The sequence below is a fragment of the Aythya ferina genome, assembly GCF_964211825.1.
Source record: "Aythya ferina genome assembly, chromosome: 5".
Taxonomy (NCBI): Eukaryota; Metazoa; Chordata; class Aves; order Anseriformes; family Anatidae; genus Aythya; species Aythya ferina.
In genome coordinates this window covers 36,827,202-36,852,550 of record NC_140301.1, presented here as the reverse complement: position 1 = coordinate 36,852,550, position 25,349 = coordinate 36,827,202, and the positions used below count along the sequence as shown (strand labels likewise).

The 25,349-nt window shown below is 44.1% G+C and overlaps 2 protein-coding genes and 2 long non-coding RNA genes across 4 annotated transcripts in view; 2 read left to right on the top strand and 2 right to left on the bottom strand.

Annotated features, from left to right (window-relative positions):
- The window catches only part of GTF2A1 (general transcription factor IIA subunit 1), a 28,248-nt gene extending 25,772 nt beyond the window's left edge, over nucleotides 1-2,476 (bottom strand). Inside the window, exon 1 of the mRNA XM_084522231.1 lies at nucleotides 2,139-2,476. Coding sequence (XP_084378357.1) covers nucleotides 2,139-2,168 — 30 coding nt within the window. The 5' untranslated portion in view covers nucleotides 2,169-2,476. The remainder of the gene's footprint in view (nucleotides 1-2,138) is intronic.
- Nucleotides 823-24,692, top strand: LOC311438132. The gene is made up of 2 exons (XR_014693940.1): nucleotides 823-1,324; nucleotides 21,412-24,692. It is a non-coding gene; the product is annotated as an uncharacterized lncRNA (long non-coding RNA).
- LOC311438133 lies at nucleotides 8,368-16,166 on the top strand. The gene is made up of 2 exons (XR_014693941.1): nucleotides 8,368-8,522; nucleotides 8,634-16,166. It is a non-coding gene; the product is annotated as an uncharacterized lncRNA (long non-coding RNA).
- The window catches only part of STON2 (stonin 2), a 75,209-nt gene continuing 65,501 nt past the window's right edge, over nucleotides 15,642-25,349 (bottom strand). Inside the window, exons 6-7 of the mRNA XM_084522229.1 lie at nucleotides 21,350-21,552; nucleotides 15,642-20,194 (exon numbers count right to left, since the gene is read on the bottom strand). Coding sequence (XP_084378355.1) covers nucleotides 20,111-20,194; nucleotides 21,350-21,552 — 287 coding nt within the window. The 3' untranslated portion in view covers nucleotides 15,642-20,110. The remainder of the gene's footprint in view (nucleotides 20,195-21,349; nucleotides 21,553-25,349) is intronic.

Genomic DNA, 25,349 nt, shown 5'->3' with positions numbered 1-25,349 from the left:
AGCGCAGAGGTGCAGCACCGATAAGCCTTAGCAAATTGCTGAAAGAAAGTCATTTACAAGTGCTCTGAAAATCATTCAGTGCATGTATTTTCCTATTCAGTAATAGCTTGGTAGAAAAAGAGAAGCGAAACCTTGGATTTACTACATGAAGACAGAGCCTTTTCATTCAATAAGAAAGTAAAGGCAGTGGTTTACGAACAGGACAACCAGCAGGTTCAGATCACACAGTTGAAATGCATCCTGTCACACGTAATGGCTGACTGCTGTCCGAAATTTTCCTGATACAAGACCTGACAGAAGGCTACAAAGCAACGCCACTCCTTTGCAACTGCACGACCTTACATCATAGGCAGCCTACAAAATTTTGGATTTGGAAAGGAAATCCCGGATGCTTTCCATGTGCTTTTGTATGTTTTGTAGTATACGAAATATTGTAATTAACTCGAATATTAGTGAAAATTCCAAGATATTAATGAAAATTCCAAAACCTCTGCCCTTCTCAGACTGCAGTAAAGTCTTCTCAGACTGTAGTAAAATCCGCGTGCATCCATCATCTTTAGTTACCAGAAGCACATAAAACTCATTAAGTAGTATCTGCGGCCCAGAGCCCCCAGACAAAACTTTAATATTAATGATACTTCTGGTGCGACAGCTGTAGGCAGATGTTGGCAAAGCGCCACACAATAAGTACCACATCTCTCCTTGACATACCGGGGAAGAACCATTTCAATTCTACTTTCCTCATCCAGCCGAAAAAGCTCGGCGGAAGACCGTGCAGCTAACATGCGACTCTGGGCTAGCTGGATGCTAGTGACCAAAAAAAAAAAAAAAAAAAAAAGAAAAAAAAATGAAAAAAATAAAGAAAATGGGGAGAGAAAGGTGAATGCTTTTGGAAGGCGGGAGAGGCTGGAGGCTGCCTTCTTCATGCGAGGCTGGAGGCGAGCGCAGCGCGGAGCCCGGCTGCTGTGCGAGGCGAGGCAGCGGCCCCGGTGCGGGGAGAGCAGGGGCCGGGCGGGCTCGGAGGGACAAAAAGCCCGGCTGGCAGCCGCCGCCGCGGATGCATGCACCTCCCAGCCCGCGCTCGGCGGCTCTCTCCCTATTTAAAGGCTGATGTGGTGTTTAAATGGAGAGGCGGTGACGTGGGGCTGGAAAGCACCTTCCCATCCTAGCAGAGTCTATATTAGAGAGCGGCAATAGCTCTATATAAACAGGGCAGCCACAGGGAGGAGGAACACAAGGAGCAGGCAGGCAGAAAGGCAGGGGGAAGCCATGATGGATCTGAGAGCCACAAACAAGGGGGCCGAGCCTGCAGCCGGGACGCCGGGTTTGTCTCCGCCAGCGTTTCGGGGCGGGGGTCGTGGCCGGGGGGCGGACAGCGGGGGAGAGGAGAGCGGCGCTGGGGGGGCTCGGTGGCCGCGCAGGTTGGTGTGACTGCTTATTGCGAACCTGTGTGAGCGCAAGCACAGCAGCAAGCCACCCACGAAGGTGCAGAAAGCACGAGAAGGGACACGGGAGGGAGCGGGGAGGGGAGGAGGGGAAGAGTTTGTCTTTGTAAAATAAATACTGCCTCGCTCGCTGCAGAAAAAGTTCCGGGCTCGCGCCCGGCCGAGCCGCGCCGACCCGCGGGGCTGGGAGAAGTGCTTTTCAACCATCGTCTCCTTTGGATAAAGCAACATAAAATGGCTCCAGCGGGGCGCGGGCCGGGGCCGCCGCCGCACCGACACCGGCCGGGGGCTCCCAGCGGCGGCAGCGCTTCCCCCGCCGCTCGCCCCTTCCCCGGGCGGCTCCCTCCGGCGGCGGCGGCGCCCCCCGGCCCTTCCCTTCCCTTCCTGCCCTTCCCCTCCCCGCCGGACCCCGGCCTCGCCGCCGCCGCCGCCCCGCGCCCCCCTCGGCTCCCCCCCGGCTCCCCCCGGCCCCGCTCCCGCCGCCCCCGGGCTCCGCTCTCCGCCTCCCCGGCGCCGGGCGCCACAAGTTGGCTGCCCCGGGGGGCTGCCCGCTGCCACCCCCCTCCTCCTCCTCCTCCTCCTCCTCCCGTCCCCGCCGCCCCCTTCCCGCCGCCGGGCCGGGGGCAGGGGAGGGGGCCGGGGGCAGGCAGCGCGGGGGTAGGGGCCCCCCTCGCCCCCCGGCCCGGTCCTTACCACGGGGTTTGTGTTAGTCGAGCTCGCCATGTCCCGAGCCCCCCGGGACGCCCCCAACCGCGGTGCGGGGGGGTAGGGGGGGGAAGTCGCCCCTAAAACAATAAACCCGCCCGGCTGCCGTGCCCCCCCCCGGCCTCTCCCCCCCGCCTGCAGAGAGCCCCGCGGGCCTGGCCCGGCCTCGTTCGCCGGCCCCGGGGGCTGCAGCCGCCGCCGCCAGCCGCCCGCTCTGCCCGCCGCGCCCCTTTATATAGCGAGAGCCCCGCCGCTGCGCGAGCCGACAGGGCGAGAGGGGGCCGCGGGCGGGGGGTGGGGGGGGCCGGCCCGGCACCGCGAGAGCTGCGCGCGAGAGCGCCGCCGCGTCACGTGAGCCGCCCGCCCGCCCCGCCGCCGCCGCCGCCGCCGCCGCCGCGCTGAGGCGGAAGTGGCCGCGCGCGCGCGCCCGGCTCTTGCCGAGGCGGAAATGGCGGCCGCAGGACCTCCCCGCGGTGCAGGAGTCGTCAGAGCCCTGCCAGTTGGCTCGACTTCCATTTTCCCCTCCTTACCGCCTTCCTTTTCCATTCCCTGTCCCCACTCTCCATGGCAACACGTGAGAGCCGTGTAATGCAGCAAAAATTTCCTCAGCCATGAGCATTGCTCCTGCAGTTAACTTTGCACTTCCGAACCCAGCTTGGACCTCCACCACTAATTCACATGTAAAAGCCCTGCTCGAGCATAAATGGGAAGCAGCACTCAATTCTGACTCACCAAACACACGTTACATTGCTTCAGCACAAATACTGCACTACAGGCCAGCCCTGTCACACTGCCTTCAACCTCAAGTCCCACCTATCAGCTAGCCCAAGTAGCAAGTACAGAAACTTCTGTCTTCATATCCTTTGACAGGAGGGAATTTGTTTCCCTCCACTCCTTCAACATCCTTCAGTTCTGTGGTAACAAATACCTCCCTCTCCCTTCTGAAGGGCTGACTGTATAGGGACTTGACTAATTACAACAGACCGCCTGATAAATCCAGTTTATGGTGCGTACTGCTGGAGCTCTGGCAGAAAAGTTACATGGGAAAGAGTCCACAAAGTTTTACCATCCTCAGCTGTCAATTCCACATTTTTGCTGGAGATTTCCACTCTCATACCCCAACCAGCAGGACTGGTGAGGGTCTGCCATCTCAGCAGCCATAATTCACAGTCTGACTTCAGGTATATTGAATGAGCAGGGGGAATAAGGTGCTAGTATTACTTCACTCCTGATGTAGCAATAAGAAGGTAGCAATCTCTCAGAGTGTTTACAAATTCGGCCTGTAAATTGTCCAGCCTTCCATTTTCTACACTTTAAATAATTGCACAAACAGTCACATAAAACTCAAAGAAATTGGCAAGGGCACTCACAGGCAGAGTTCACAAACAGTTTTAGCTGCTGAAGCAACTGGCACACCACCAGGAATGAATCAGATTGCCATTCACACCCTTCCTCTTTTCAAGATGAAGCACTGGACAAATGCAGTTCCCTTCCCTGGATAGACCAGAAACCCCACTGGTTTCCAGAGTGGCTCGCTGTGTAATTCAAAAGTCAGCATGTGGACGTGAGCAGTAACAGCTCAGTGGGGTATTGAACTCCTTTCTGCAGTTCAGCAGACTGTCCCCCAGGAACATCGGGCCTGTGGGGCATAGCCCCTCACAGTTTCTCAGACATCAGTATCAAGTTACTCTGCGGGCACCGGTAACCCCCAAGCTCCTCTAAAGGATGTTGCTGAGAAACAAATCAAGCCCCATGAGAAATGCCCTATTGAGTCAAGTCAATGGTCCATCTAATTCAGTTGCAATTTAGTTGCAGCCGAGGGAGAGCGAGCAAGTTAGCTGGTTTCTGAAGCCTGCTCACCCACCGCTTCCCCAGCACCTCAGCTGCCCTGCTGTATTAATGTCAGTGGATTCGGCTTCAGCATTATGTTATTTCAGCCTAACAAACTTGGGTATATGTACACACTACAGCAGGAACACTAATGGTCTGGATAGTCTCAGTAAGCATGAATTACACACAGCATTACTACTACAGTTAACAGTATTTATCCTTTGTTTGCCAGTCAGTAATGGATCATATTAAGGAAAAAGCTAGGATAATCCACAAGTTTAAGATTTCTACCCCTGCCAACTCCCAGTGGCTTCACCAGATATGGCAGTAATGCCAGTTCTACTGTTGACATTTTAGCCTTGTGCTGCCTAGACTTGAACTGCATGGTGATACATATTGTAGCACTTTCTACCCAAAGCAAAGGTGGTGATATTTGGGTACTCTCCCTCCTTCATTGCAAGCAAATAGTTCCAAAGAGGGAGTACTGTAGTGGGAAAAAATACATCCAAAATCAAAAGCTGATCCTTGGTGTGCTGGAGGAAATAAGGTTCACACTCAATCCTAGGCAAAAGCATCTCTCTCTCTACCAAAACATTTGTGACAAAGACATACAAGTTATATTTTATAGCCAACACCATACATAGAGGTGTACACAGTCTGCTTTCAGTGCCCTGGATGATTCTGTCTTGGTGGTACAAGATGAGTCGCTTGCTTCTCAGCAGAGGAAGAAATTGATGTACTACTCAAACATTACCTTGCTAAATTAGTACAAAGGGTATAGATTATGTAGATTATGGCAGTGTTCTTAGTTCATTTCCTTTGTGGCCTAGAAGAGAGCTAGATCGTTTAGAAAAGTTGTTAGAAGGAAGCTGGGTAGCAGGGTCTATTATGACTTTTGGGTTGATTGCAATTCCATTCTAAAGTCCTTCGCACGTCCTAGTATATTGTTTTTCATATGTATCGCTCATGATGTTCTGCAAAAGGAGAACTGACATAAGTATTTGATAATTTGAAAAGTGGGTAGGACATACTTGAGTCTAGAAACTGGAAGGTGCTAAGTACCTGTGATTTCCACTGAAAACCACCAGCTCGGAACTCATCTGAAAGTGAGAAGCACAAAATCTTGATGCTGAGTCAAAATAGAATAAATTTATCTTTAAAAAAAAAAAAAAAAAAAAAACTCTTAATGTATTTTTTTTTGTTCATCTGAAGATACTGTTGTGTCTCCCAAGAGCGTGCAATGACTCCCAAGAGCGTGCAATGAATACACTTAATCTCATACACCTGGAGGAACCCAGACCCAATCATCATCAGAGCACCCTAATTTCTCTGTAAGAATATTTCAGATCACACACAGAAGCACAGAGAACTCACTGTACCAGAGTGTAAATTTGTTTATAACTCGAGTTTTTATTGAAGTCTTCCTTCAGAGCTGAAATATACTAAGTGTTTTAAGCTACAACTCAAAAGTTTGGGTACAGTCAGAAATTAATGGTAGACACATCACACAAAAGCTTTTTCTGTGTGATGATACAACCAGCGCTCTAGAGTTGGAAAAGATGCTGACAAATAATGGAGTTTATGCAACAGTAGTTTCATTCAGTGTTCAGGTATAGTATTGTTTAATTAAAAGCGATGTAAAATCTGTTGAATGACACTTTCCTTCCAACAGCCCATTCTACACAACCTAGAAGCTGGAAACAAGAGACAGTAAACTTATGCCCCACCCCCACCCCCTTTTACTTTCGGTACTAGATTTACACCCCCCAAAAGCAAGGCAGAAATTGAATGCAATAGGTCCTGTCAGTCTCATTCTAAGACACCTCTAATTTTCTTGATAGATTTGCTCTTGCTTTTGAAATGTGAACCCCGGCACCACACTTCACCAAAGCACACCAACACCAGTTTTCAGAGTCCAACACAAGCACAAATCAGCTGCCCTTACCAAGCAAAACCTTGTTGTTGTAGAGTAACAGGGTTTGTCTCCAGTGACCTCTCAGAGGGCAGGGAGCTCACAGCTCAAAGGGCTACTTCAGGCAAGGCCTGGTGAGGAGCTCACAACACATTAAGCTTTTCTGCCAGGATTAAACTGTTAAGAGTCTCAGGCTTGCCCTGCTTTCACCAAGTGCTTACTCAAGAAAAGTAGGAAGTACAGAGAATTTTGCTTTAATAGAGTTTGAGACTGTTACCATTCAAATAGGTATAGTTGTTTGGAAACAGCTTGTATACACCTTGTTCATTAAGACACGTCTAAACAGGACAAGAGAACCGTGCACTGAGTTATGCGTGCAATGCCATACAGCTGCCTACCAACATTAGAAAGCTGTCTTCCTCCAAGCAAGAGGCATCAGTTGCACCCTCACTGAAGCTCATATTAACAGAGGACCAGCTACTGTAGTAGCTTTGTTGCTTTAATTCCTTCTGTCCCCATGTACCTGTAGATCTCTTTATGCCTTTTTAGGCCTTTAAAGACTGAGGAACAATACCATCAAATCCAGAGGCCAATGCAAAGAGTTTCTTCTAAACTTGCCACCAACCCTCTCTTTTCAACATTACAATTTCCCCAAAGCAGAATCACTACATCCTCTCTGTTTTAGTACAAACTACGTATCAGATTTTGTAGAACTGCTTATTTTCTAGGACTGCTCTTTCCTCCTTTACTTTGAGTATTGGCTTTCTTTAACCTCCCTCAACCCACCCCACTCAAAAGTCGCACACCTGCCCCACGGCCTTTATAGCAGCTGTTTCTAGTGGCACGATCAGTTACAGCTGGAGGAGGCAACAAGCTTTTTTCCAAGCTGTTGCCCGTAGAGTATTTATTTACACTTCACCAGAGGTTTCTGGTGCCATAGAGTTGTATATCAGAGAGAGTTTCTTTCACATCGCTGGTTGACAAAGCTATACAAAGTTTGTAAAGGCAAAATATAATTGAGATGTTAACCCTGTTATTCTCACAACCCCAAAACAATCAGTGATAGTATGGATTTGGGGCATTCATACCACCTTCCCATGCCAACCTTTGCTTATTTTGTCCCTGTGTGACTATGGTTTGCTTTTGCAGCTGTGCCAGTTCCTTGCTGCTTTTTTTTTTTTTTTTTTTTTTTTTTTTCTTTTTTTTTCCCCTGTGGCTAATTTTTAACCTGGTTAGGTTTCCTGATCTGGTTCATAGGGTAACCCCACAAAAGACACGTTAATGCAACTGCAAGAGCTGACGTGAGTAGAAATAAGTGACCAGGAGAGGAAATGCTTCAAAACATCATTGTTGCCAAATGCTTTGTCATGTAGAAAAGCCTTCAGAACTCCTTTCATTGAAGAAGAATTGTCCTGTGCTGAAATGCCCACCCCACTTGCTGTAGGCAAGTTGTAATGTTTGTAATAGGAAGATTGCTGGTCCTAGGGCAGAGACCACCTTTGTTTTTGCATGTGTATATATGTTTGTCTACTGCTTAGGTTTCTACAGAATAAATGAATCATAATTCGAATGCTGAGCACTGACTCTTATATAGCTAAAAAAGCCCCTAAAATTCTGAAGGTTACAGCATCTCTGCAAAGGCACAAGCTAAAGGACTGCCTTCAAGTTACACATTCTGTCAGTACTACCTTGCTTAAGTGCTTTTTAAGCAGTAAAATTAATCACTCAGACTGCGACTGTTGTGAATCACAGCTACTCAGTTGTGATGAGGTTCTGACAACAGCCAAAATTTTGCTGGCTCTGAGCCACGAAGCCCGGAAACAAAGAACTCAGGTAACAAAAACCATGCACTTCAAACAGCGATTGGATTCTCCCTGCACGCAGCATCCTGCATTACTGACTCTAAAGCAAAGCGTTACCCAGCATGCTGATAAATGTTTTCACTGATTACTGCCGTATATTCCAGCTCTTGTGTGCAAAGGTCCACAGCAAAATTGAATTCACTTCAGCGAAGTTATTCCTGATTTATGCAGGCGCTGGAGAGCGAAAGATTCATAGTGAAAAATTTGCACTGAGTGATCTATAGAGTCATTTCGCGAGCCTTACATACCTCGGACTCCGTGTGGTGACTTATGACAAAGTAATCACCGCAGAGTATGCCAGAATACAAACACGCAGCTTGTAACTATGGCAGGGCGCTGCTCTGTGTAGCTGCTAGCCCCGTGTTTTGTTTGGGCGCATGTGTGTGCAGCCTGGGCTTGTCACACTGCTGCAGGTGAGAGGCTGCACACGGGCAGCCACTGCTACGTGGTGATGTGCTATGGTGTCTTCTACCCACTAGTTCGTCCCATGTTCATGTGTCCATAAACTGAAAATGTATTTGTGCAGGGCAGGTTTGCTCTCCCTTGGATGCTCACTGCCTCCCAGGTAATATATCTGTTCCTCTGCGACCAGGTGAGTGGCCTTGCAAATCACGCAAGCCTCTGGCTTGCTGAGGATCACTCAGAGCTGCTTTAAGGGCAAGCAGGCTACAGCTTTCATGGACAAACATGGGTGTGCCCTACACTTCACAGCCCATTCAGAGGTGATCTACATCCCCTCCGGGACCCAGCCCCCAGGGCATCAGGCAGGCAAGACACATTTTTATTTTTATTTGATTTTTTTCCTAGATGAGTTGTGTGGTTTTTTTTTTTTGTTTGTTTGTTTGTTTTTGTATTGTTTTTGGTTTTGTTTTTCCACAGGACAAGATGGAAATTTGTAGGAAACAAGTTCAGCTCGATTTTGGCTGTGTCCAGGCTTCCTAGTGAGGAACAGTGAGCATGAACTCAGTTGTGGCCATCCTGTGGCTTACAAGCCATTAATGTGCAGTTCCCATGCTGGGGCTAATTATCCAAATGGCAAAGCTGTACTAGTGTGAGGACTGATGGGCAGTCAGGGACCCTGCCTTTGAGAGAAAGGAAAACAGCAGGAAGGAGCCAGCCCAACTCATCTTGTAATGGAGCTAGAGGGCCCTAGGCCTATTTATTGCCACTTCCAACCTGTGACCCATTTCCAGAGTTCCTTTCCGCTTGAGTCTTCATGGTAAATGGTGTGTAACCTGTAAGTCTTGGGCATATGAAAATTTTGACAGCTGCAAACGTAAAAAAATATGAAGCTTCCCTTAGAAATCTGAGCTCATATTTTCCCTTAGCTGCTTGTTCCTACTCCGTGCCTTGCTGCTTTAGATGAAAGATTGTTTTTCCATCTTAAGCATCATCCTCCACTACAAATCTTCCTATATTCACAATATGACCTACTGTCATCAGCCATCTCATTTTTCCCAGAGACAGACTCTAGGCAAATTAGCAGCCAGCATGTCTATGTCTCTATTTTCTAACATTTCTCTAACATTTGCAGTGACGCATTCCATCACAGCCACTATACCTGCAATTTTGCTTGCTGTTTTATGGTATGGGCAGAGCACACAATGAGCAGAAAACAATGCTTCCAGTGTAGAGTTTTCAGGCAGCTGTATTTGTGCTAGAAGGATTGAAACCATGCTCTGATCCATGCTGCAACTCAGTATGGCTCACTAAAGACATTCCAGAAGGTTTGAGGCACAGATGGTGTGATATTTGGGAAATAATGTAATATCTGGGAAATAACACCTTGTAGACACATGGGAAGGATGCAGTAGGGGTCTCGCAACTGCTTCAAGCTTTGCCTGGGGTTTCTGTGGGGCTGGCTCATGTCAGCACCACGAGGCTGCCCCCCCAAAATGCCCCCCTGACACAACACACCCATCTTCTTGCCAGGCAGGTGAGTGAACACCCAGACACACTGCAGCCTGGGGAGCCAGCTGACATGGTGCTTGCCATCCCACACACAGTGTGGTATGCTCCGGCTGATCCAACAGAGACGCGATTGTGCCTGAGTCTGACTGAATTTGTTCTTCCAAGCGAACTGTCCAGATGCAGTATTAATGGTTACAGAGCAAAGGGCCAACAGCAGCTGTATGGGATTCCTGGTCTGTAGGCACCAGGAATGATTTTTCCCAAGAAGTTGTAGCTGTTGCTGCAGGCAGCCCCTGGCAGCCTGCATGGGGCTGGGCTCAGCTCCCATGAATGTTTTTACTGGCTGGCAGCCAAGGAGGTGCTGATGGGTATCATTTAACGTGAAGCAGATGAGTACATTCAAAGCCAACATGATAATTAATATCTCTATCCATATCACCCGGGTAGCTACATAAACATGTGAGTGGTCAAAGCGAGTCCCTTTCACTGATGAAACTGGAGATGAAGCTGGAGGATGTGACCAAGTAATGGTGCAGAACTGCAGGCTCACTTTCTTTTAGGCCTAACAAAGCAAGAAACACAGCAGTGGGCTTTAAACTGTGCAGCTCATTCTCTTTCTACTCTCTACAAGTATCCAGGTCCCTCTTGCCCAGTTTCCAGCTATGGCTTTCAAGAAACAAACCTCATGAGTGTTTCAGTAAGCAATGTGCTGTATTGGTATCAGTGCAAATTGTTAAGGAATGAAGAACACTAGGGCACAGAGCAGAGACATTCAAGGTAAATAACACCACATGTGGTGTAAATCTGCTAAGGACCTTGAAGGGAGAAGATGTTCTTGTGGATTAAGGAAACAATGGAAGGGCATTAGATTTGTGTTCAGTTGGGGCCCTCTCATTCCAAGGTAGCTATTTAATGCTATCATAGCTTTCTTATCATCTGAGAGGTACAGTCTTTTATTTCATTTAGTTCTTGTGGGCTTAATTTCTTAATGTTTGGAAAGGGCTATGCAATTCTTAAATGGAAGGTGATTGGGAAGGACAAAGTGATATCCTAAAACGTATAGGCCATGTGTTTTTGCAGGTTCATTGCATCAAAGCAGTTGACTCCAAAGTTATTGTCTAGACTTTCCAGCACAGTCTGAAAACATTACATCACCTCAAATATACCATCTTAGCTCCTAGGTGGAGCTCGTATATTTGGCTAACTTGAATCTGAACATCCAGAATCAATTACAAAATGCAACCAGCATGAATTACCACTGATTTTATCAAACGTGTTCAGTTGTTTCCACATGAAAGTGAAAAAGAATCTCTCCCTTAGGCAGAAAAATTTTGTTTGGGATATTCCCAACAGAGTGGGGCTTTTCTAGCAAAATAAAGCAGTAGGCTTGTATCAGAAGGGTAACTATCATGAACTCTGTGGCTGCACTGCAATTGTTCCTTTTCCAAGTTGAGAATAAAAACGTAGCCACAAGAGGGAGGCAGGAGAACTCCTATGCTAGTATACTAACTCCAGCAGAAAACAAACAAACAAACAAGTCAGAGAAATGTTTTCAAAATTTCCCTCTTTTTGCTAAAATTTTTCAATAGCACTCTCTTTGAGAGCAATGATTGTTGTCTGTGACTTCTATAAAAGTAGTTTCATAATGCCCAATTTGCCAAATGATCAATGTAAACTGAAAATTGGTGACTAGTACATCTTTTAATTAAACCTAAAAAATAGCTAAGAAATTACTTTATGACAAGCTGAAACCAATTTTCGTGTGGGTGCTGTGAAGAAAAACAGCCCCCATGCTATAAGGCATTTATTTCAAAGGCATATGGTTGTATTATTGCCAGGCTCTAATACAGAAAGACCATTGTACTTTAAGTAGAAGACTTTGTATAACAAATTACTTCTTAGAAAATACAGCAGAAGGATGTATTTAAACACTTGTATTTCCTTTGCACCTCAGTGAACAGTTAAGGTACTGTCCTCAAACGGTGCCATTACTTACCCCAAGTACTTCGAATGTGCAGAAAGACTTCCAGGTTCAGCGAGCTCAGCAGAGAAAGATATGTCTGAAGGCAGAGGGCAGGTCTGGATTCTAGTTCCTGCTTCAAGGACTATTTCCATAATTTACTCAACAGCTGCAGAAACTGCAGTCAAGGTTTGACAAACCCAGCCAGCACTCTGAGCCCTCAAAGTCTTCCCTCGCTCTTGTTCTGTCTTGAACTGACTCCACCTCTGGCAGGAGGAGAGCTGCTTGTCCTTCCCTCCAGGTAGCCTCAGACAAGGAGAAAAGGGGAGCCATTTGCTTATCACCAACATAGGGCCCTAACCATTGAGCAAGTTTATAATGCACAATGTTTATTGTCAATACAACAGCAGATGAGACTCCTCGGGAGGGAGAATGCAGGAAAATGCTTGGCTTGAAAATCCAGGTTGGCTTTGGCTATTTAGTTGTGTCAAGGCAGAGGCAGTTTGAGGCATGCACAGGAGCTGAGCTGTAGCTGTACTTATGAATCTTTCATACAAATTTATAAGAGCTCCTGGGAATCCTGGTAATTCCAGGCTGAGGCAGCAGCTGCTGGGGGTTTGCTGATGGGATCACTGAGCTTGGCTGCCCAGGTTTGGACCTAATCCTACTGGTATGCATCAGGGAAGGGCGTCTGTCTTCCTAAAGAGTGCTGGGAAAATAAAAACATGGCACTGCTGGCCCTTCCACCACACAAGGCACCTCTGTGCTATACAACTAGCTATGTGCCTATACAACACACACGTATAACTTTGGTGTTAAATAGACAGTAGTAATAGTTATCCTTTCACAAGATGCCCTTTTTTTAGTTGGAGATATTTAAAGTGCCTTATGAACATAAATTTAAGCTCAGTCTTTCAGTAGGGCTGATTCTCACTATCCATTTTCCAGAACAGTTGCAGGCCCCAGCTTTTGAAGCCCATACTGCTCAGGCTGCTGGCGATGGCTGCTGCAGTCTGTGCTTTTAATGCCCAGCCTGACTGCGCATGCCTGGGCTGACAGGCAAGGACTGCTCTGGTGAAAAGAGCTGTCAGCACCACTGAAAAATCTCTCTGTTGGCCTTTTCTAAGCTAAGCACAAAGCAGACTGAGGTACTTATGCCCCATTTTGAAAACCTGGGCCCGACTGATTTGCCATGTCTCACAAAGGGCCAAACTCTGAAATCCAGTGAGAATCGCTCTTCACTGAGGCTCCCTCGGTGGCTGGCCAGCAGTTGGGGCAGCAGGCCGGCACCCGCAGTGACCAGCAGAGAGCAACAGTCCCTCAGGGCCTGGGCGGCAGGCCCGGTCACCGGCCCCCTCACCCTTCAGAACTGCAGGCCACGGCTGTAGGCAGGACACACACCTCAACCCCACCGCCTGCTGGGCCACAGCCCGATCATGGTTTCAGCACCCCATGTGTTTCTGATTCTCTGTCATGATGCAATTCGACAACTGATTTTGACATTGTGGCTCAGTTCCAAACCCAATTACATTTATTCACAAGCCTCCCAGTCTATTTTTTTTTAATTAATTAATTAATTTATTTATTTATTTGTGGACTGTTTTTTCCCTTTGTTCCCAATAGCGGTGTTTGCAAACCATGACTCCTCAAGTCACATTTTTTTTGGTAGTTCCTGACTCATCACTGGACTGTGTGAGGTATCGCTGCATGTTTCTGTCTGTTGAGGTTGCAACTTCAATGCACCCTGTTTTGCCACCCACACTCCACTGGTTGCTCCTCTCACACCAAATGTCACCTCCTGTCTGCCAGGGACGTTTCTTCCTCCTGTGCAAAGGGTGGAGAGAACAGCCTGTGGAGAAAAAAAAATAATCCTGCACACTGATGCAGTTCAGACAAGATTTTGATTCAGACGGAGGTGGAGACAGAGGAAGCTGTCTCTCTCTATTCATCTCTTGGTTGAAAACTGGCCGCAATTTTGCTTTTGTTTCTCTTGACCAAAAGACAGAACTCCCCGACAGCTCTGCCTGCATTTGGGAGCTGACATGCAGTTTTCCCAGCTTATCCCCTTTCCATCTAAGTACTATCTGTACTAATACAACTGCTGAACTGACTGTACCCTAACAAGTTTCTCAGCTTCCACACAAAGAAGTACATCTTTGTTTTTTTGTTCTGCATACAGCAAACCTCTACAAAAGAGGCTCTCCCATTTGGAAATTACTTTCAGCTGTATTCACACTGTATTCATCCTCTGTCTTCAGAAACACCTTAGGCTACATTGGTTGCTCCCAGTTTATCTGCAGCACCTGGGGCAGTAGCAGCTGGGAGCAGGGTCCTGGACCAGAGCAGGACCAGCCTGCCCCAACCCTTGCATCCCAACATGGCTGCAGGCTCTGCTACAGTCACCCCTCTCCATCAGTCAGGATTGAAAAATACATCATCCATATTCAGTGTTTGAATATGATTCCATATGATTGCATCTACTTTTTTTTTTTTTTTTAATAAAAAAATATATATTGTTATTATTTTTTGGTGGCAGGCTTCTGTTAGGCTTCTAATCCTGTGGACATGAGTTTTTTTTTCTGATACTTGTGAGCTTTGTGTTTCAGGCACATCTGCTGTGACACAGAACTGCACTTAAGCTGCAGCAGGCTTCTGGATGCGAAACAATGGGCTGCTTCTTTATCTTTTGCTTTACCTCAGCTAACCTTCAGCAGGTTTTGTCCTACTCATAAATGGACAACATATTTGAGTTAGATGCTAAGGGCAGTCATGGCAACTAAGAGCAGCTGAAAGAAAGCTCTGGTGCTTTTTCCCTCCAAATTGCCCTATCTCACTCCAGTGATGTCTTTTGTTTAGGTACGCTTTGCGCTGGCACTCTGAGGTCTCCATCTCTTGTAGGGCCATATTTTGGCTTGCCTTGAAGGACTGCATTACTGCCAAGGAACTTTGAGCTGCATGGTTTCAAACTTTTTTTTTTTTTCTCTCCCCTTTTATTTATCCATTTTTTATATTATGAAGCTATGACAGTTAGTCTAATCCTACCCTCCCAATTTGATACTACCCCTTCCAAATGTCACTGAATATCTGAATAATAGTAAATAAACTGCTATTACGAACAGTTCCTGAACTTTCCCATTTAACTTTCTTCTTTCTTCTGGTTGATTTACTCTTGAATAATGAGCATGAGGAATCTTTCATTGTGTGCCTCCATTTTCTTATGTTGTAAAATCGCAGAATCACAGAATGGTTGAGGTTGGAAGGGACCTCTGAAGATCATCTAGTCCAAGCTCCCTGCCAAGCAGGATCACCTAAAATGATGGACTTACTAACCATGAGTTGTACTGAGGCATACACTATGGAGAACATATTGGGCTCAGAGCAATAATCTGAGCAGCCCTTATGATGGGCGTCTGATTTTCTTTGGTCAATGAGACTGCCCAGCTCTTCAGTCTGATTCAGGGAGTGCTTTTGAGAAAGTGATGTTCAGAGAAGTGGAAAAATGTATGAAATGATATATGGCTTATTCAAATTTGAAAGAACACAAAAGGTCATACCAGAGGTATTTAGACCTTATTCTTGCTTTGCAAAAAGATATTCTGATCACAAGAAGACATTGCCCTTCGACTCATGGCTTTAGCAGTTAGAGAGCAGAAGCTTAAGATGAGCACTGAGCAGAAGCTCCAATTCTCTAGCTGTTTTTAGGACAGCTACGTTCAAAGTGTTGGATTCTCTGCTATATTGCATGGTTTGTGTTATAAGTTTGTTGTCATGTTGTTGTTACATGTTTGTTGTCATGCTCTAGGCCTGCTTCCTTTTGTTTGCAGTTTATCTTTTAGTCTGGGTGATCAGATGAAATAATATAATTTCTGTAAACAATCCCGTTACTTCTAATTGACGTCCTTCCTTATACCATTCAAAACACTTCCTCCTCTGAATTTAAGAGGACTGGTACTGAGTTATCAGGCTATACAGCACAAACTACATAGAACTTCAATTTCGTATTGAAAATGTGGATATGCTGTTTCATCTTAACATTTATTTAAGTTTTCCCATAGTTCAAACAAAACATTACATCCCATTTCAACTCATAAAATAAAAAGAAAAAACAAACCAATTCTACAAAGTCAGCCAGTGTATAGACTTCCTTATTTTACAAAAAAAAAAAAAAAAAAAGGTAGTAACATATTACAAAATAATCAAACCAATCAATGTCAATAGTGCAAAGAATGAACTGCAAGTAGAGGGAGAGAGGGAGGGAGAGAGAGTGGGAGGGAGGGAGGGTAGGACGGATGGGTGGGTGGATGGATGGATGGGTGGATGGCTGAACAAAACAAGAAGTCTAGGAACAACAACACCTGTTATCGCAGAAAATTCTGTGATCTCAGAATTGTATTACATGTAGCTGTTGTATCTCAGCCAACACATGAAGTAGGGTTAACTTCTTGGCAGAAGGGGGGTAAGTACTGTAAGTGATCTGTGTTCTGCACAGACCAGTTCTGGAGATGAGTACAGCTACAGAAAGGGCTGCTAAGAGTCACAGACAGGAATTTTTCAACCTCTGGAACAGAGGTCACCTGTCAGGGCCTTGATTATTTTGTGCTCATTCAAGAGCCAAAGAAATTACTGAGAGTTTCATGCAAGCAACAGACAGAATAATTACCCCCAGGCTGAACTTTGTACATGTACACCTTTTCTTATTGCTTTCAAGCTCATATGCATGAAATTGTTCTCAGTCCTGGGAGTCGAATGACCAAGAGGGAGTTTTAGCAGCTACTAAGTCATTTGGACAGGTAGACCAACAGGTCTTGGATGTCATGCCAATATGTCAGCCAGCAACCCACCAGAAAAGGTAAACTATTTCTGTGATGTTTCTTATGATGCTGCTACAATGAAGAACCTAAAATCTGTCTCCTTCATAGGATGACTAAATTTGAGTCTAAATAAAATACTTGAAAGGATAAAAATATCAGTCAGTTACAATTATTTCTGTAACTTGTAATATCTCAAATTTACCCATTTTCCTTTGCTAGCAGAGTATCCATAGTTAATAAATGCAAAAAGAGTTCACTAAAATAAGCTCAGCTGCCTGGAGATGATGTTCATCTTTACCCCTTGTGATCAAAGACCATTTCAGTTTATTTTTCTAGGCAAAATTCCCTGCAATACCTCAAGTCTTACCAGAGTACAAAGTGAATCAAAATTGTAATGAGATATAGAAGGAAGGTTCAAAGTGGGAATAAGCTTCAGGGAGTAAATGTATGCTTACCTTGAAGGCACATTTCCCGCATGGAGTGTTTGAATACTACAAAGCTTTCAAATAAACCAAAGACAGCGATTATATCTGTATCAAAAGGAGTGTTAAATGGAAAATATTTAAAAAGATTCTTCCCCAAGATTAAACAATAAATAAAAATAAATCACCCCCACTACAGGCCTATCTTGTATCTAAACCATCTAAACCAGTTCTGCTACTCTAAAACTGACAAAAGTTCCTTTCCTCTCACCTCCAACAGCAGTCTGTCCAAATTACTGCTGTGCATGAAGAGCATGCAGTTCATATACATGAAGTTCGTACAGTGGCAGTATCTAACACCAAAGAACTGGCACTGTTTAATCAAGCAAGAACAGTGGAAGCCTCAACAAGGGCATTTAGGAGCTTAGTGTTCAAATGCTCAACTCTCATAATTGGGCTGGATGGCAAAAAGCTTTGAGTGGTGACACTTGGTGGTATCAATGTTACATTTTCTAAAGATTTTGGTTGTTAGTGCTCTTTTGAAAAAATCCAACTGCTTACACTAGTGCCTTGATAGGAAGTAAGATCTTTGGAAACTCTGGCTGTGGTATTCATACCTCAAAAATTCATGCTCTTGAAAATTCAGTGGCAGGAACATCACAAAGATATGATCCAGAGATCAAAATGAATTAATATAGCTTTTTACTATACAATCTTCCAGTTTTGTCTGCGTAACCCCATTAGGCTTGGGAGAGATGCCTTTGTCATAGAACTCACTACGTAAGAGAAATTAGAGTCAGGCCCATACTCTTACCTTAATTCCTTAACCTTGAACTGACAAAAGAAAGAATCAGTGATGAAGAAGAGAAATGGAGTAAATCCACAGAACTCCAGTATGTTAATCCTTCAACTGTTGGGGCAGAAATAGTCCGTGGTTGGAGTATGATAGAGATTGAATAGTTTGGAATTCAACAGAGATGGAAAAATATATTCCTTTGATTTTTTTTCCCCATTCATTAAGGAGTACAACATAATTTTGCTTATTTGCTATTAATTATTTGTGTTTTCAGGATCTGGGGGAAAAAAGGCAAAGGATTCTTATACTCTGTCTGCAGATCATAACTGGTTCGTTCACAAAACATCTCACACTTACTCAGCAACATCTCAGAACACATTCAGTTTTACCTTGTTAGGTTTCTTGCCAGTCCTTTTCAGAAAATGTACACTAGGAGCAGCAGTGAAAACCAGGAAATATACCCAGAAGTTCTTTGAATGTCTTTGAAATGTAGAGTGAATTTTGTAGAGTGGAGTTGCCATGAAACTCATCACAGCTAGTGGTTGCAGAGCTGAGAATCAGTCATGAATTCAGCTCTGTGCTGTCAGATATTTCACAACCTTTATACATTATTATTTAATAAATAATTCTTAGCACTTTATCAATTATTTTCATCCATGGATCTCAAAATGCTTCATAAAAGTTAATATCATTTTCAATTTATAAAAAGACGTTGCAAATACTTAGTAGTAGATGGTGTGCTCAGAGGAGGTCTCTGGGCTTCAGTAAGATTATATGCTTATGAAGAAACCCTAGAAGGACCGAGACTTTATGTATTTACAGCAGTGTACCTTTGCCAGAGGTTGTGCAGCAACATGGCTGTCTAAATATTTATCAGTAGGTTGATCTAGGCCTGAACTTCAGGTGCATACAAAAAGGCATTTAGGAATTCCCTATAATTTGTTTTAAATTCTACCACTACCAGTTATAGACTCATATAGCTAATCTTATGTTTTATTTGGGACTTTAGCACTGCAGTGATTTTTATAGGAATCACAGTGAAAGTAGTAAACCAGGGGTGAATATTAATTTTCTTTAATATGAAATGTAAAATAAAATAAACCTATACATTTATTAAAAATGCTTTTGAATTCATTATGATTTTAAATTACTTTGCTAAGACTTTCCAAATTTGTGACGTTAAAGTCAGTAGTAATCTTTCAAAAGATAAATGTTTTAATAAATTACTTTTTTTTCTTCACATTTAAACTACTTTGAGACAAAATATTATGCAAGCCATGGAAACAACTACAAAAAATAGGTGTTTAAAACACTCTTATCTGATTTTTTTTTCTGAAAATATATATATGAATAAGTGATTTTTGCCTTCTGCATTTTTAGTTAGAAAGAAGGTTTAAAACTTGCTGCTAGTTTCAGCTAGTTGGAGATCTAAACATCTCATTAAAAAAAAAAAAAGATTTTGTGTCTCACTTAATGGGGATTCTGTAAAGATAGCTGCACAAAAATTACTTACATTGTCAGTTAAAGATAGAACATGAAAGCAATATTGTGCTGCAAGCAAGGGCAGACTTCCAAGGAGTACTGGGAAGGCAAACAACATTGTTAAAGTAATAGCACTCTGACATTTTCAATAACCATCCACCTTACCCTTTCACGAAAACATAAAACTAAACAGAAGAAAACAAAACAAAACAAAACCACAATATGTTTCCCTTAAATCTTTCTAGGCAGGAATGATCTAATTTTAGCAAAGTCCCTTCTGTATCATCTCTACTATAACACACATTCCCTGTTACTAGCAGCTGTAACCATGTTCAGTCAAGATAACAGAACAGCCCAGACTAACACATGAAAATTTAAAGAAAATGCAGAAGCTATCTTGTAGCTTGTCCAGACCCCACAAAAAATGTGCACAACAACAACATAGTTCAGAGAACAAGGCAGGAAAGGGTGAATAGAAGAACAGCTACACGATTAGCTGTACTGTCTGTAGTTCGTCGGCCTGACATTTACCATGTGTAAAAGGCAGTTTGTTGATTCTCCAGAATGATGCTCAGGATTTTCATTCTGTTGACCACTTCAGAAATTAGATTTTGTATCATTTTTCACTTGATATTCCCTGTTGTTTTTTTGGCTGTTCAGAAGGAAGTGAATCTGCTGATGACTGAGCCAAGCAGCATAGAAGAGAAATAACTCACTCTGTCAATACACCAACAGTATTGGTGATATATACTTAAATAGTTCCAGCAAAAGCCCATGGGTCCACTCCAAACAAAGCACTGGTGAGCTTCTTCTCAAAGTACAGATCATCAAGAAGAAAAACAATACTCTTCAGAGCATTATTTTAAAAGCAATACTCCATACCTTTAAAAGAAAAATACAAAAAACCTGCAAGTCCTTTCTTCCGAGTCTGTTAATTTGACCATCCCTCTTGGGACTTGAAAACTGATCTTCCTTCACTGTGTGGCACATTCGTTGAGATTTGCAGTATCTTCTCCCTTCAGATCCTCATTCAGGCTTTTTTTCTGCTCGATTTCTACCTGTCAGAGGAAAAAGAGGGAGAACACCGGTAATGAGAAAAAAAAAAAAAAACGAAAGATTGAAAAATCTTTCTTAGCGGTCAATGCTTAGGTGAAGAAACTCTTGGTAAACTGAGAGGCCTGTAAGAGAAATAGAATGGGGAGGGAAAGCTGGATTTGATTTACTATAATGGTTTTAAGTCGAATCCAGACAGTTTTATGATTCAATAGTGTCGTGACATCATTTCCAGAAGAGACAATATCATGAAGAGAATTGGTCTCACGTGATTTTATATTCATCACCATCCCCAGCTGTACTTCGAATCCAAACCCAGAACCAAATCTGCAGAAGATTAAGTGGCTTTCAAAGTGACAGCAGAAGACCAGCCTCAGTTTTAAACTCTGCGAAGATCGATGAAAAGTGTTTGATGAAAGCAAAGAAATTCATTTGCAAAACGCACATCTACTTATGTGTTCTAAATTTCAATACCTCTGAAAATTCAGGGATAACACAATGTTTAATTCTTAGAAGGGATACTTACTTAGGAAGATCAAATGTCATCTCCAGGGAATTTAAGTGACTACTAAAAATGAAATTGCATTTAACATCAGAAATATTTGCCCTGAGATTTTTTTCACTATCTCTCATCATTGCTCTTAAAAAAGGCAGGTAGAATGCCAATTTCTCTGCTGAGTGATCAGCTACCATGCAGATTTGGCATACTGAGATTCTTGGCATGTATATACATCGTGCATTTTCCCATCTGCTCATCTCCTTAGGGCAGGCAGGAAAAAGCAATATTTAAGCACAGAAATAACGTGATCCTTTTGTCTGCTGTAGTACTCCCACTTTAGCACTCCCACTGCAGCTACTACAAAGAGCAGCAAAACTCCTTGTTCACACTCCTGGCTGACCAGCTGCTCCCCAGGAACTGACTGTCTGCATGCTCTTTCACAAAGCAACTGTAACCAAGTTTAGTCCACCTTCACAGAGGGATAATCCACTGCCTATCTGCCATGAATCAGTAGGCTGCACGTGGGTAGCAACTGCACAGAGCCTGACTTGTACCAAATCCCCACCTCATCTGCCTATGGTATTTCATTTGTCTGCCCACACTTTTCAAGACAATGAAGTACGCAAAGTAACCATGGTGATTGCCAAATACTCAATTTTACCTTGTAACTGTAGTGTGCTGAATAGTTGACCCACTTTCTCACATCAGTCTTGTCCTCAACAGAGATGGACCGAACCGTGGCTTTGGACGCAGAAGTGGTGGGCATGTCGAATTCCACATCTACGTAGCGGATAAAACTGGAAGGCACTTCCCGGTCAGAGCCAAGCTCTAGGTGACAGAAGAAGCAGTGAGGATGGCCAGAAGCTGGAAAAAGAGAGCAAACAGACATGAAATTTGTGTTGGTTGGATCAGAAAAGACCACATCTAGGAGGAAGCAATGTCATGAAACAGCAAGAAAATGATGTTCTGCCTGGAGGAACTAGTTTGTGGCAAGGGACAGTACCTTACCTGTTTCAATGCCATTGAAACTTCATACTTTGGAGTTTCAAGACCAATTAAACAAATTAAACCACTAAAATGACTGCCGATCAGTCTAGTTTGCTTTCAGTGAGTGAAAACTTAACATGTAAATCAAGCAGTATAGGAAAAGGTATTACCCCTCTTCTGATTCTCCCAGTGTATGTAATACACTAAGCACATTGTGGCACATCCTTCTAAGATGCCACGTATTGATAGTAAGTAAAGGCAGATTTGGCAGATATTTCATGTTTATTTTTTGAACCTGTTATCCTCATTTATTGGGAAAGAAAACATACTGGATAAAACTAACTCACTTTCCCGGGTTCAAAAAGCTAATTTGTGCACAGCTTGGAAATAACTGTTTATTCCTTATTCTAACCTACCACAAGATGGCTAATCATTAAAGATGAAAAGGTGACAAAGTAATCATGTTTAGCTCTACCATCAGTAACTGATAATCTTTGCTATCATATTTTTCCTTTGTTTTGCTGGGCATCAGTGATGTTTAAAAATTAAAACAGAATTAAAATTAAAGTTAAAATTGAAAAGCATGATGCAGGATTTTGAGGTATTACTCATCCTGACAGGATGTGAGCACTCTGAAAAGGGCTTAGGCATCACAACACCCCACTTAACTTTTAAAGTAGGGTTGGGAAAAATAAATTAACCTGGTGTAAATCCTATACCTAGAATGAACTTGGTATTTCTAAGACAGTTTTCTCACAACTGGAAGCATCAGAAACTTTTGTCTGTGCATCAAATCCAATCAAATCCACTGCCGCAGTCAAATTATGAATGAGCGGATGCAGTATCAGGCAGATATAAAAACTTGGGTACTGTAAGCTGTAGAACACCATTACCTGCATTTCTTCAGGATGAATTATCCCAAACACAGCACTGACTCAGTTGCCCTGGTCCTAGAGAGAGCTAGGACGTCTCTCTGACAGCACTTCCCAGCTTCTCACACCTGGAGCACACACTTTTTGTGGATAAAAAGCACAGCCAACCTTCAAGGTGATCCCAGCAAATGTAGGCTAGCAGCAGCCTCCTGTGCAGCAGCTGTGCCTCTCACTGATAACATTGTGCCCACCGACACCACAGGGCTTTTGCTTCTTCCCAGTTCTTGAGCTCACGTCATCCTCTGTCATGGGACAGAGGGGTGTCACTGCATGTACCTGGGAATCACTGCAGCCTGGCACTGCATAATGAAGTTGACTAAAAATTAGTCACTTCTGGCTCAAAACCCCTGTGTTCAGAGTTCACTCATTGGCAACCAATAGTTAGCTTTGCTCTGATGAATTAAGTCAAATATCAAGGAATATCTGAATTTATTTTTCAATTCATTTAATAGTGCAATTTTTCAATAATTTAATTTCTTCCAGCAGGAGTACCCACTAACAGAAAAGACCATGTACAACACTCAGAAAAATATGGAAGTTATTCATTTAAACCAGATCAGCATGGCAGACAACCAAGTGAACTGATTAAGAGAGGAAGTTCCACCTCTAGCTCAGCTCTAGCAAAAATAGTGAGCACATCAGCGTTCATCAGTGTCCTGAGTGTGAGGCACACAAAGCACAACTTCTGTATTCCTTCTCTTTGCTCAACAGGCTGATTCGGTGCTCTAACACATGCACTTTTCTAATAAAATCAGGAGGAAATCACCAGACTGGTTTTCTCCTGAGCCTCTTGCATCCTTGAACTACTAGTATTTCATTCTGACAATCAAGGATCTCATCATGTAACTCACAGGTACACATGGGTTACCGTGATTGCAGGGAATCTGTTCCAACGTCCTCTGATGTTCCAACATGTTTGCGTTACAGGATTTAATTACTCTACGGCAGAAGGTGTTGCAGGCAGCATGCCTGGGATCCTCAGCCAAGATGGGCCAAAGTTCAAATATCCAGATCCAGACCCTGCTTAGAGGTTACAGCCCTGCCTCGTTCGAAGAGCATTTTCCCACGATCGGCGGCTGGGTGGATGTTTTCCTAACATTCTGCTGGTGGATTGAAAAAAAATACCAACATGTGGAGCCCAGCCAGCTGCAAGTGAAGCTCTGCAAAGCCTGTAAATAGGCTTTCTTTATCAACTGCTATGATTATATTAATTGTGAATAAGAGAAGGGCAATCAAGTTTACCAAGCTATTTTGGAAAGGATTTCAGCAATGTGCTTGGTAGAATGCAGTCCATTTGTTTCTTAGGTCAACTCATGGTCAGAGTACACACAGTTCTTCATTTGTCATATGCTTTTCCATTTCTTGTCATAAGCAGACACTTTGGCTACAAAATAATACAGACAGTGCTGATAACAAGTTCCTATAGTGAGAGTGCGAAGGGCCCCATCCCATTAGAAAGCACAAAGAGAAAACATTTGGGTAAGACACTGAAGCCACTGAAATCATTCTTACCAAGTCAGGTGCTGGGATGCTGCAATTTGACTGTGAGCATCTGGTGGGACCCGCTGTCGTCCCCAGCAGTGCTGTGGTACCAACTGTCAGGGCAGGGCATGGCCAGGGCCGGTGGTGTCACTCGCTTCACGTCTACACACATGCCCCCAGGCCATGCAGACAGCTCGGGTGGCCTCTGGAGGCAGGCTGGAGATGGGGACTGTGGCCGCCTGCAGCCTTCCCCCTCAGCTGCCTCTCTCCAGCTGTGGAGTGCCAGGCACCAGAGCAGCTCTTTAGCTCTGGTGCCTCTAAAGAGGAACAGGAATAAACCTCCCTAGTTCTCCCTGCTAAATCAACGGTGTCGAGCAGTTCCATTTACATCCCTCTTTGTTTGCCATCTACTTCAAGTAAGGAAAGCCATGGAACAAGCAGAACTTGGAAAAATGTAAATAGCCCTTGAGAGGCAAGATCGGATTTAAATTACATTTAGTGTGTCCTGTCATCACCCTGGGATTCCCTCCCTCTCACATACCCCGTGTGTGTTCTGGCCAATACAGTGCTTGCAAGGCCTTTCCGTTCCCTGAAATTACATCTGGCCTGACCGGAGGGGTGAGGACACTCTCTTCCTCTCAGGATGTAAACAAATATTAACAGCCCTGCGTTCTGCGTGGTGACACTGATGGATAGATGCTCTGTGGCAGGCCTCCAACAGCAGTGCCAAGTCTGCTTCATTTCCCCCTGACCCAGGGTATGCATCGGAAAGCCTCACACTGGGAGCGACAACAGTGAGGAAGTGAGAGCTGCAGATAAACATCTCTCTCCTGGCTGTGGTGGGTAAGGCAGCATCACCTTGTAGGATGCAACAGAGCCAGGAGTTCTGCCTCTTTTCCTGGTTTGTTCCTGGCGAGTTCTGGGGTTGTGTTAAAGTCTGAGAGTTTCGTTGTCCCAGCTGTAAGGTCTATACAGTATACAGAGAGAAGATGCCACAGAAGGCCCACTTTGACGCCATCTCGTTCCCAGAGCTTATACAGATGGTGCATTGAGATTTTCCTCACAAGCACGTTATTGCTCATACACAGCCTGAGGTTAAATTTTCATTGCAATATTTCTCAGGCTCCCAGACTCTTTCTCTTTCTGCCCTGCACTACAGAAAGCACAGACCCCTCATTTCTGTCAGTGATATCCCTCCAAATTTGTAACCAATAGTATAACCTGGTGTCCTTGGGCTGAAACGTGATCCAATGGACTAGA